Raw genomic sequence first — 12652 nt, forward strand, 5'->3', positions numbered from 1 at the left:
CAACCTGAAAGCACCAACATTGAAGACTGAAGAGTATTAAGGACTGGAAGTGTTGCAGTACATGAGCTCTACCACCAGAGGCATTTACTGATTAAAGTTGAACTCCCTCCAGTAGCGAAGAATAACTACTCTAACATACTCATCTACTCCTTGGATCCAAGGGATTTTCCCAAGTCCTGCAGATTCCAAAGCAGCAGATCCTGGAATTCATTCAGATTTGTGGAAATTCCTTGCCACATCCAGAAAAAAATGACACTCAGAAATCTTGCAAGCCTGAGGCATTGTCTTCAATTTTCTCCACAATGAAAAAGGAAAGTGTGCCAATAAAACAGAAGGTGGTCAGGATAAGGAGCTGTGATGACAGCACCAGATAATTGCTGTATCCGAAAGCCACTGCAGCAGAAATAGACTGAAAGCCAAGCAGAAAGAAAACAGTCATACAGACAGAGCCAGTAACCATTTTCTCCATCAAGCTTCTGTATACAAACATATGAAAAGGATCTGCCAAATTCCTCTCTGTCCAGATGTGATGCTGCCATTTCAAATAACCTAACTAACATGCAAGAGACAGAAAAACCAGAGGTAATAAATGTGAGAAGAAATTTAAATAAATGGAGTGGAATTCCTTCCCTAATTCGCTAATCTGGGAGTAACCTGGAAACACGAGATAAGCTGCTCCTGTACCCATTAAAACATGCTTACTCAGAAAGATGTGCAGCTCCTGTTCAAGGAGTGCAGGGAATCCATAATCAGCACAGTTTCATTCTGTTCCAAAGCCCAATAACTCTCACTGTCAATGAATACTATTAACATGGAATCAAACTTCTTGACCAAAACAATTCCTACTTTTTCCTGTTCCTGCCCAGCTGGAAGTACCTTTCCTTCACCCTTTTAAAAGTCTAGAGCAGGGTTAGTTACTGTCCATGGGCCTTTCCAAGGTCTTTGAAGTTACCTTACATGTAGAGGATTAAATGCATTATACTATAGTTGTACTGGATAATGGGGGTGTACCTTTGCTATGTAATGGTAACATAATGGTAGCTTTTGCCAACACTGGCAACTGTGAGCAACTACACATGTGCTCATTGGGGCATGCACAGTTTCAAGCACTGACATCATCATGTAGATTTTATATGTGACATCATGTGGCCATGACCCCCTGAAATCAGTGCTTATGCAATTTAAAGCAGCATGTAATGCGCAAGCATCAGTGTCAACAAATGCTGTCTTTTGTACTTCAGTGTGATGCACATTACATTGTAAATAAGTACAAAACAGCATCGGGAGGGTACATGGGATCCACTATAAACCAATGGGAGAACAGCAGGGATCCCAATTTGAAACAGCAGTGATGAAGGGAGATCTGGATATAAGTCAGTGGGCAGAGAGTGGGGATCCTTTTGTAAAACAGCAGGAAGAGAGCAGGGATCTCAATATTAAAAATAAGAAGGTAGTGAGTATCCTGGTATAAAACAGCAGAAGGAGAGCAGCAATCCTACTTAAAAATAATACACCTGTACACTTGGCATACTGTGTACAATTACTGATGTGTTTGTCTTTTATAACTTTTTTGTGTTTTATATTATCAAGATATCTTTTGGAAGAAATAAATTTCAATGATTCTTTAAGTATTTTTAAATTCTACTACACATTCTGGACACAATATCCAATTGGATCTCACTTATTTTCTAGTGAATACCACTGCATTATGGATACTGTGTGTATTGCAGGTCAGCATATGAATGTTGCAGACTGTGTTGTTCGTGGTTATAATACGCAGGTGAAGGGCAATATTTAATTAAGTGCTATATGTCACTATTTCTGAGCCAGGAAGTGTAGGTTGAAAGGTGTATAATCTCTGTGCGGATTGATTAGGAAATATCCTTAGAGCACTTTCAAAAAAGCAAGATTGTGCCATATCCACTGTCTGCTCAAGCCTTCCACAAGCAGTGGTAGTGTAGGGGCTGGATTGCATAAACACTCCTAAAACATAAATTTAAATTTTGCAGTCTTTGTTTTTGGGAGTTTTTTTCCTGTTATGGTGCTCTTTTTAATGGCTGTCTTTTATTTCATTTGAATTAATATCAATAAAGATTGCTTGACAATTTTATTTACATTACCATTCCCCTTTAAAGGGGCTATTACTAGTTAGTTTTATTTAATTAGTTAATTTGATGTTTTTGTTTGTTGTTCATTTATTTGTATTATAAAGGAGACTTGACCCTTAAAGTGATCATTACTTAAATCAATTATTCATTTGTTAATTTCTTAAGTCACACATGTGTAAAGAGAGATGACAGAATACTGTTTTAGGCAAAAGTGGGTACTGCAGATGCTGGAGATCAGAGTTGAGATTAGAATGATGCTGGAAAAGCACAGCAGGTCAGGCAGCATCAGAGGAGCAGGAAAATTGACATTTTGGGCAAAAGTCTAGCTAGCTCAGTTGGTAGAGCATGAGACTCTTAATCTCAGGGTGGTGGATTCGAGCCTTACGTTGGGTGGAATACTGTTTTAGTCAGTTGGAAGCAGACATGAAAAGCTGCGCTTAAATAAACAAACTGTCAAGAAAATTATTTCCATAGAATTCCTACTTCACTATCTGGAATGGAGTCTATTTGTAACTTATTGTGATGTACAATGAATACTGTGTGTAATGGAAGTCTATGTAATGGTTTATTCGATACTGCATGTGCATCCTAAGTTAATGAGATGTTATTGGATACTGTGATTATAACTTAGCTCAGTGAGAATAAATTAAACACAGCATTGTTAGATTAATTCTTTCTAATAACTGTACCTGTACAAATTTGAAGATTGCAAAGGCTGGGCCACTTTGCTGTGGATAAAGGATGCCAAGAATGCTGTAGAGTTGAGTGTTGAAGCAACTATCACCAAGGCCAAGAAGGAAGCTGCTTACCAGTGCTGCAGAGGGACTGGAAACACAATAACTGTTGTTAGTACTGTCCTGCCTGTGACACCAAGAATCATCATCAGCCCTGAAACAATCTGATCCAGCACTGAGTTCATGACCCTCTTACGCTTCCATTACAATACCGACCGTGCTCAATATCTGTCTAAAACCCAGTACTGCTCAACACCCTGACTCTGCCCATACTCTAACCAATACTTCCAGATACCCCAAGTCTAGCTTATGTCCCAAAACAGCCCAAAACCTCTATTTTACCATTCCCCCAATCTACCTGACTTCCCGATGCCAACTGGCACCCAAAATACTGCTCTCAACTCGATCTCCAGTTGCCCAGAAGGTGATGCTGAGGCTTCACCTTGAACTGTTGGTTAATTGGCACAATGGTACAATTGTTACAGTAATTGTATAACAATTGACAGTCTATTAGGCCAATTCAGAAGATAGTGAAGATTCAGTCACATTGTCATAGAGATGTACAGCATGGAAACAGGACTCTTCATCCAATTCGTCAATGCCGACCAAATATTCCAACCCAATCTAGTCCCACCTGCCAGCATCCAGCCATATCCATCCAAACCCTTCCTATTGAAAAAAACCCTTGAAATGTTGTAATCGTACTAGCCTACACCACTTCCTCTGGCAGCCCATTTCACACACGCACCACCCTCTGCGAGAAATGGTTGACCCTTAGGTCTCTTTTATATCATTTCCCTCTCACTCTAAACCTGTGCCCTCCAGTTCTGGACTTTCTCACCGCAGGAAAAAGACCTTTACTATTTACCCTATCCATGCCCCTCATGATTTTACAAACCTCTATAAGATCACCCCTCAGCCTCTGACGCTCCAGGGAAAACAGCCCTAGCCTATTTAACCTCTCCCAATAGCTCAAATCCTCCAACCCTGGCAACGTCCTTGTAAATCTTTTCTGAACCTTTCAGTTTCACAACATCCTTCTGATCAAAATGAGACCAGAATTGCATGCAATATTCCAAAAAATAGCCTAACCAATGTCCTGTACAGCTGCAACATGACCTCCTAACTCCTGTACTCAATACTCTGACCAATAAAGGAAAGCATGCCAAATGCATTCTTCACTATCCTATCTGCCTGCAACTCTACTTTCAAGGAGCTATGAACCTGGACTCCAAGGTCTCTTTGTTCAGCAACACTCCCTAGGACCTTAACATTAAGTGCATAAGTCCTGCTAAGGTTTGCTTTCTCAAAATGCAGCACCTCGCATTTATCTGAATTAAACTCCATCTGCCACTCCTCAGCCCATTGGCTCATCTGATCAAGATCCCATCATAATCTAAGGTAACCTTCTTCGCTGTCTACTACACCTTCAATTTTGGTGTCATCTGCATTCTATACCTCTTAAGCTCACATCTAAATCATTTATATAAATGACAAAAAGTAGTAGACCCAGCACCGATCCTTGTGGCACTCCACTGGTCACAGGCCTCCAATCTGAAAAACAACCCTCCACCACCACCCGCTGTCTTCTACCTTTGAGCCAGTTCTGTATCCAAATGGCTAGTTCTCCCTGTATTTCATGAGATCTAACCTTGCTAACCAATATCCCATAGGGAACCTTGTTGAATGCCTTACTGAAGTCCATATAGATCACATCTACCACTCTGCCCTCATCAATCCTCTTTGTTACTTCTTCAAAAAATTCAATCAAGTTTGTGAGACATGATTTCCCACACCCAAAGCCATGTTGACTATTCCTATTCAATCCTTGCCTTTCCAAATACATGTACATCCTGTCTCTCAGGATTCCCTTCAACAACTTGCCCACCACCAATGTCAGGCTCACTGGTCTATAGTTCCCTGGCTTGTCCTTACCACCTTTCTTAGAGTGGCACCACTTGGAGATCCAAGATGGCGGCGACTCAGCAAGTCTGAGTTTACAGTGCTCTTCCCAAAACCTGGGTAAAGTGAGTTACTCACCCCCACCACACTTACCAAACCACCCAAAAAAATTTTCTAACCTTAATTAGCTGCTTACTATTATATTTAAGCAGTTTAATATTAAGTGGATAATGAGTAAACCAAAGGGATCCCGCAGCTCTCAGAAAACAAAGACCCCTCCCCCACCCTCCTCTCCTCCGGCTGCAGCTGATGTAAAAACAGGCCTTGAAGAGATGATTGCCAGGCTGGAAACGACACTCGTCAATTTCATTGTAGAATCCAGACAGAGATGGAATGCATTCGAAGAAAAGTTACAAAAGTACAGCCAGGCTCTCGAGGAATTACAGGGCCGAGTGGAGGGGGCGGAGCTAAAGGCCACGACCTCCGAGGCTGCAGCACAAACAGCTGCAGAACAGGTGCGAGCTCTGGAGCAGAGAGTCCGGGCCTTTGAAATCTACATGGATGACCTGGATAATAGAAATCGGAGAAAGAATATCCGTCTTCTGGGCCTCCCTGAACAAGAAGAGAAGGGACAGTTAGTAGTATTTCTGGAGCGATGGCTGCCCCAGCTTTTAAACCTGGGGGCTGAAACTGACCGGGTAAGGGTGGAGTGGGCCTACCGGGTCGCAGTACACGGATCTGGCCCAAACCAGCGCCCACGCCCGGTCCTGTTCCGGCTGCAGAGTTATAGGGAGAGGCAGATACTCCTGGACGCCTCCAGAAAGCTTGGAAAGGATCCTAAAGCTATGATTCATGAAGGATCCAAGATTATGTTATTTCAGGACTTCTCCCCGGCTTTGGCACGAAGGAGGAAGGCGTTTGATGAGGTGAAAAAATGTCTAAGGAACTTAAATATTCAATACACCTTACGCTACCCAGCGACGTTATGCTTTAACCACGAAGGATCCGAGTATAATTTTAGATCACCAGAAGAGGCTAAGGAACTTTTAGACTCGTTTAAATAAATCGTAAGAGACAATTTATGTTGGCTTGCCTCTTCCACACTTCGTGGGGAGAAATGGATACTTTACTCTACTTTACTTTTGCTTCTGGGAGCAGGGTTGTCTTCCCTTGCTATTTTATGTTATTATACTTAACTGTAATTTGTTGGAGTTGTAATTTTATAGTTATGTGTGTTTGTACGTGGCATTGATGCTATCAGATATACTCAGGTATGGGTGGGGAGGGGTGGGGGTGGGGCGCTCACTGTTAACTCTAGCTCGGTATTATATCTAAATCCTATTAAGGAGCGCCCGGGTCAAGGGTGGGACACTGTTTGGGAGAGGATATGGTGGACCTTTAGAAAGGAAGTAAGGCCCCCTGAGAACAAGGGGGAGGATCTCCATTCAAACATGTTTTTTTTTGTTCTTATTGTTTGGAAATAGTTTCCTTTTTATTATACTGTTATGAGTGTATTGGAGAACATTTTCTCTTGTTTGAAGGATGTAAGTGACTCAACTATACACTCTGGATAATTGTGGATTAGATTAGTAGTTAACTGAGTTTCATTGTTTTTCTTTCTTCTTTAGTATCATTCCTTTGAATTTTGATGATTATATATTTAAGATCTATTTTTATATTAATGTTTGTGCTTGAAAGTTCTGTTTATTTTTGTAAATCTGTCAAATTATTAAATTTCTAATAAAAATATCTTTTAAAAAAAAAGAGTGGCACCACTTTAGCCAACATCCAGTCATCTGGCGCTTCAACTGTGACTATCGATGATACAAATATCTCATCAAGAGGCCCAGCAATCACTTCTCTAGCTTTCCACAGAGTTCTAGGTACGTGTGATTAAGTCCTGGGGATTTATCCACCTTTATGCGTTTCAAGACATCCATCACTTCCTCCTCTGTAATATGGACATTTTTCAAGATGTCACCGTCTATTTCCCTTCATTCTATATCTTCAATGTCCTTTTCCACAAGATGCAACACTGATGCAAAATACTCATTTCGTATCTCCCCCATCTCCTGCAGCTCCTGCTGATCTTTGAGGGGCCCTATTCTCTCCCTACATAGTCTTTTGTCCTTAATACATTTGTAAAAACCCTTTGCTTTCTCTTTAACTCTATTTGCAAAGCTATCTCATGTCCCCTTTCTGCCCTCTTGATTTCCCTCCTACCGCCTTTATACTCTTCTAAGGATTCACTTGATCTATTCTGTCTATACCTGACATATGCTTACTTCTTTTTCTGAACCAAACCCTCAATTTCTCTAGTCATGCAGCATTCTCTATACCTACCAGCCTCTCCTTTCACCCTTACAGGAATGTATTGTCTCAGCACTCTCGTTATCTCAATGCTATGGGTCGAGAGTTACATATAAGCCCAGACTGCTAAAGATAGCAGGCTTCCTTCCCTAAAGTGTGCTGGCTGGATTTTTGTCACATCCAGCAGTTTTGTATGGTCATTATTGCAGATATTACCTGGGAGACAGATAGGGCTCAAAGTGACCGCTGGTTGCACCACCTTTTGGTGCATCACCTGGGATTATAAGGAAGATCAGATAGAAGGCCAGAAAGTGCACAATGACTCCGAGAAGGATTGCTGAGGTACGTCGGAACTGATTATTGATACACAGCAGCCCGAAGACCCCACCCCCTGTAACAGAGAGACACAGATTTAATATGTGATCACAACATTGACATCCAGCTGCTCGCAAGTATTTCATTTCTAAACGGGCTAATTGAGCGGCTTAGTTAGTCACCCTATGTCCTACTAAGGTTTCATAAATACCCATTCTAGAGGGATACAGGGAGGTCTCTCTCTCTCTCTCTCTCTCTCTGACTTTCAGCACCACAGACAACAACTTGCTCTCAACAAAAGAAAATGTGCTGACCTTCATTTTGCATTTGTTCATGGGATGTGGATATTACTGGCTGGCCAGCATGTATAGTCCACCATTAGCTGCCCTTGAGAAGGTGGCAGTGAATTGTTTTCTTGAGCTGTTGCAGTACTTGGGGAGTAGGTACATGAACAATGCTGTTAAAATAGCAGTTCCATGATCTTGACGCAGCAACAGCAAAGGAATGGATATAGTTCCAAATCAGGAAGGTGAGTGAATTGGAAACGAACTTGTTAATACATGGTGTTGCCCTTGATATTCTATATAGTAGAGATCGTGTGTTTGAAGGTTTTCTTGAAAAGCATTGGTTGATTGCTGCAGTGCAACTTGTAGATAATGCAAATAGCTACCACTGTTTGTCAGTGGTGAAGCAACTAAGTATAAATGATGGCAAATGGGGTGCAATGAAGCAACCTACTTTGTCATGCATAGTATTGGTTTCTTGCATGTTGTTGGACCTGCACTATCCAGGTAAGTGGAGAGTATTCCATCATGCACCTGACTTGTGCCTTGTAAATGTTGGACAGACACTGAGGCGAAAGAAAGTTATTCACCGCAGAATTCCCAGCCTCCAACCTGTTCTTGTAGCTACTGCACTTGCGTGATTGATCCAGTTCAGTTCTGGTCAATGGGAATCCCCAGGATGTTGATAATGAGGATTTCAGCAATGGAAATGCTATTAAATATCAAGGAGTGATTGTTGAGACGGTCATTGCCTTGCACTTGAATGGAATAAATTATAGTTGCCATTTATTAGCTCAAGGAGAAAGTGAGGACTGCAGATGCTGGAGATCAAAGCTGAAAATGTGTTGCTGGAAAAGCGCAGCAGGTCAGGCAGCATCCAAGGAGCAGCAGAATTGACGTTTCGGGCATGAGACCTTCTTAAGGAATGAGGAGAGTGTGCCAAGCAGGCCAAGATAAAAGGTAGGGAGGAGGGACTCGGGGGAGGGGTGTTGGAAATGCAATAGGTGGAAGGAGGTTAAGGTGAGGGTGATAGGCCGGTGTGGAAGTGGGGATGGAGAGGTCAGGAACTCAGCACCACCTTCCTAACCTGCAATCTTCTTTCTGATCTCCAGTTTCCTCATTTCCCCTCCCCCCACCTTGTCTCAATCCCAACCCTTGAACTCAGCACCACCTTCCTAACCTGCAATCTTCTTTCTGATCTCTCCCCACCCCCACTCCGGCCTATCACTCTCACCTTAACCTCCTTCCACCTATCGCATTTCCAACGCCCCTCCCCCAAGTCCCTCCTCCCTACTTTTATCTTAGCCTGCTTGGCACACTCTCCTCATTCCTGAAGAAGGGCTTATGCCCAAAACGTCGACTCTCCTGCTCCTTGGATGCTGCCTGACCTGCTACACTTTGCCAGCAACACATTTTCAGCATTTATCAGCTCAAGCCTGGGCCTTGTCTTGATACATTTTGGGCATGGTCTGTTTCAACTGAGAGATCATGAATGGCAATGAATATTGTGCAATCATCAATGAACATCTGTGAGAACTTGCAGCAATGAATGAGGAACTACTGTTAATCAGATTGTGGTCCATAACCTTGTGCTTTCCCACTTTCTGACAGTTCATTCTAACCAAGGAAGTCATTTAGGCCATTGAACTGACAGGAACATGGAGACGAGTTAACCCATTAAGCCACTTTTCTGATATTTAGTTAGATCCAAGATGACCTTCAAGAGAGACAATTCAGATTTTCACAACCTTTTCTGATTCCTGATTACACAGAGAATGTGATGGTTTAGTTTTTATGTTGTGCTACTTTGATCACCCTCTCAGACTGTCTATACAACCTCTTACATTGCTCCCCAACATCTAACCTCCTCTGACCTCTCCCTCCCACGCTCATGCACGCTTCCTGACATTTTTCATACTTACCAAGAATCTCTCCAATGCCAATGAATATCCCCGAGAGACCAATCAGACCCTTGGCCATTGTCCCGAACTGTCTGGTGGCTCCAATGCATGTACCATACACCCCACTGTAAAAGGTCAGCACCAGGCCTGGAACATCAAAGCCCCCAAAATAAAAGTTAACGAGGGACTGAGCAAATAAAATTCCAAGAACAGGTACTGCACAAGTAAAGCTACCTTTTAAACATTATAATAATCTAATATTCCTCATCAGTTGTCCTTCCTGGTCCCTAATTGTTGATGTGGTTGAAGTATGGTGGATCCATGGTCTTTAGGGACCAGATCAAATTGATATCAAAGTCAATCCCCTACAATGTCAGATTGAGGGATGCAGTGAGTGTCAGGGACTTGGGAGTGGGGGTGAATGTGAGGGGTGGTGGAAGTGAGGGCAGTGTAGGAGTAGATAAGAGATGGGGACAGTGTCAGGAAGAAGAGATCTGGGACACTATTGACATCATCACCACTCCTCTGGTGGTACAGTTTAATTGTCAGATATCAATTCTCACAAAGTGCAGTCTACACACTCACTCCCTGCTATAAATTCACTCATCCATTGCCATATTCTCACTTACTTACCACTATATGCAATTGGCATGCTCAGTAGCAGCATGTTCTTTGTACAAAACAACCTCAACATTGACCCTGAAAAAGAAATTGAACACAGTGAGAAGAGAGTGAATTTCTATATTAACCATGAAAATTGAGGCAGAGAGGATTTCTCAGTTTCAGCCTCTGTATTCTGACCAATGATTGGGTCATTATACCAAGCACCAGAATCTCCAACATCACTTGTAGGGTCACGTCCCTGGGACATGTCTCTGACAGACCACATCATCTTCAGAGTCAAAGCAAATGGTTTCCATCCCATTGAGTGTTCAAGCCTCCGACATCTCAGAATACTCTTGTTACCCACAAACACTATTCTGCCCCAGACTCTGCCCACTGAAACATTCAATCAATAATGCATGGATCCCATTTGAAAACTCATTGTGTTCCCCTTTTTAATCAATGACCAAGCATATCCCCAAATCACTAATCCACTGTACATCACAATCACTGTTCACCGTAGTCTATAAGACCTAAAACATAGAAACAAAGGTAGACCATTCAGCCCATTGAGTCTGCTCTGCCATTTAATTGGAACATGACTGATCTGATAATCCACTTTCCTGTCTCTTCTCCATAGCCCTTGATTCCATTACTGATAAAACATCTGTCTTATTTCGACCTTGAAATTCTTAACAACCTGGCTTTTATAACTTTCTGTCCTAAAGAATTCCATACATTCATTACCTTCTGAAAAGAAAAAAATTCCATCTCATCTTTTTTTAAAAATGGGCAACCCCTTACTCTGAGATTATGCCCTCTGGTCTTAGACTCACCCATAATGGGAAACAACCTCTCAGGCATCTATTCTGTCAAGTGCCCTCTGTTTCTTTGAGGTCACTTCTCATTTTTCTAAACTCCAATAAGTACAGGCCCAACCTCCTCAACTTCTATACATGAGAAAGTCCCTCCATACCCAGGATCAACCTAGAGAACCTTTTCTAGACTGCTTCTAATACCAGTGTACCTTTTCTTAGGCCAGGCAACCAAAACCCGTCGTACTATTGTAGGTGTCGACCGACTAGTTCCTTACATAATTTTAGCATGATCTGTTTATTTTTGCACTCCATTCCCTTTGAAATAAAGGCCTTCAGTCAATTTGCTTTCTGTATTACCCACTAAACTTGTATGCCAGCTTTGTGATTTATGCATGAGGACAGCAAATCTGGCTATACTGTAGCTTTCTGCAGTCTTTCTCCATTTACATAATATTCAGCTCCTCTGTTCTGTCTGCCAAAATGTATTACCTCAAATTACCTTATACTATATTTAATCCCTCCCATCACTGTCCACCATTCCCCCAATAATTGACCTACTGTAGAGCTCCAATCACTAACCCACATTGCATTTCCAATTGCTAACCCACCAAAGCTCTCAAACACACACACTTTACTCCAATCATTAACCCTCATACAGTGCAAATCACTAATTGACCATACATACCAAATCACTAACTCACCTTAACCCGCCATTAACTAACCCACTCCACCCTCCAGTCTTTATCCCTTCGTATCCCTCAAGCATTAGTCCACCATACCCCTAAATTACTAATCTACTATATCTCTCAATCACTCCTCAAGCACTAACCTGCTATGCCCCTCAAACACTATACCATTTTCTCCTGACTATGCCCACCACTAAAATGTGTCAGTTCAGAACCATATCTCATTTGAGAGCATTTAACAGGAACAAAAGTCCAGAATGAGTTAATCAGCCTGAAGCATTTGTGAAGAGGAACAACTTACTGAACTCTGATGTGATCTGATCCAGAGTCGACATCGCCTTCTCTTTAAACCTAGTCAACATTGAAACAAATCAGGTGTTTGTAAAGACTAAAATAACATTCAAAAGTAAAGGAAGAGTTGCATTATACAGCACCTTCCACAACATCTGGATGTACCAAAGTGCTTTGCAGCCAGCTACAGTCATTGTTGTAATGTAGGAAATGTGACATGGTGGCCACATCCAAAAGCACAAATGTGTTGTTCACAAAGATAATCTGTTTGAGGTGTTAGCTAAACAATAAACATGGATTAGGACAACAGACAACACCCTTGTGCATGTCCGAAACAATGCCTCAGGATCCCTAACATCCTGAGATACGATGAGTGGGTGGATGGCATTTAAATTTGCCTTACTCCTTAAAATTACACTGGACTGTTGGTCTGGACTTTGTGCTCAAGTCTTTAAAGTTGGACTTGAACCCAGATCTTCTGACTGTGAGACAGCAGCGCTATCCATAGAGCGATGTCTGGCATAAATGTGCTTTGAACAGATCATTTTTCCAATGTGTTTTTTTTTGGGGTTTTACACATTATTTATTTCAATACAGTGAGATCCTGATCTCAGCCTGGGTAATTGGGAACAGGGTAAGAGACTTTTTAGTGGCCAGTTTTAGAATTACATGGCATTTATCTTCCTGAATTCAGAACCAT

At 41.9% G+C, this 12652-nt stretch overlaps 1 protein-coding gene across 1 annotated transcript in view; it reads right to left on the reverse strand.

Moving 5' to 3' along the window:
- Nucleotides 1-256: 256 nt before the first annotated feature.
- LOC132825211 (UNC93-like protein MFSD11) overlaps nt 257-12652 on the reverse strand; it is a 30435-nt gene continuing 18039 nt past the window's right edge. The window contains exons 8-13 of the mRNA XM_060840273.1: nt 11963-12012; nt 10188-10253; nt 9576-9701; nt 7271-7445; nt 2798-2933; nt 257-409 (exon numbers count right to left, since the gene is read on the reverse strand). Coding sequence (XP_060696256.1) covers nt 257-409; nt 2798-2933; nt 7271-7445; nt 9576-9701; nt 10188-10253; nt 11963-12012 — 706 coding nt within the window. The remainder of the gene's footprint in view (nt 410-2797; nt 2934-7270; nt 7446-9575; nt 9702-10187; nt 10254-11962; nt 12013-12652) is intronic.

Source organism: Hemiscyllium ocellatum, chromosome 20, assembly GCF_020745735.1.
Source record: "Hemiscyllium ocellatum isolate sHemOce1 chromosome 20, sHemOce1.pat.X.cur, whole genome shotgun sequence".
NCBI lineage: Eukaryota > Metazoa > Chordata > Chondrichthyes > Orectolobiformes > Hemiscylliidae > Hemiscyllium > Hemiscyllium ocellatum.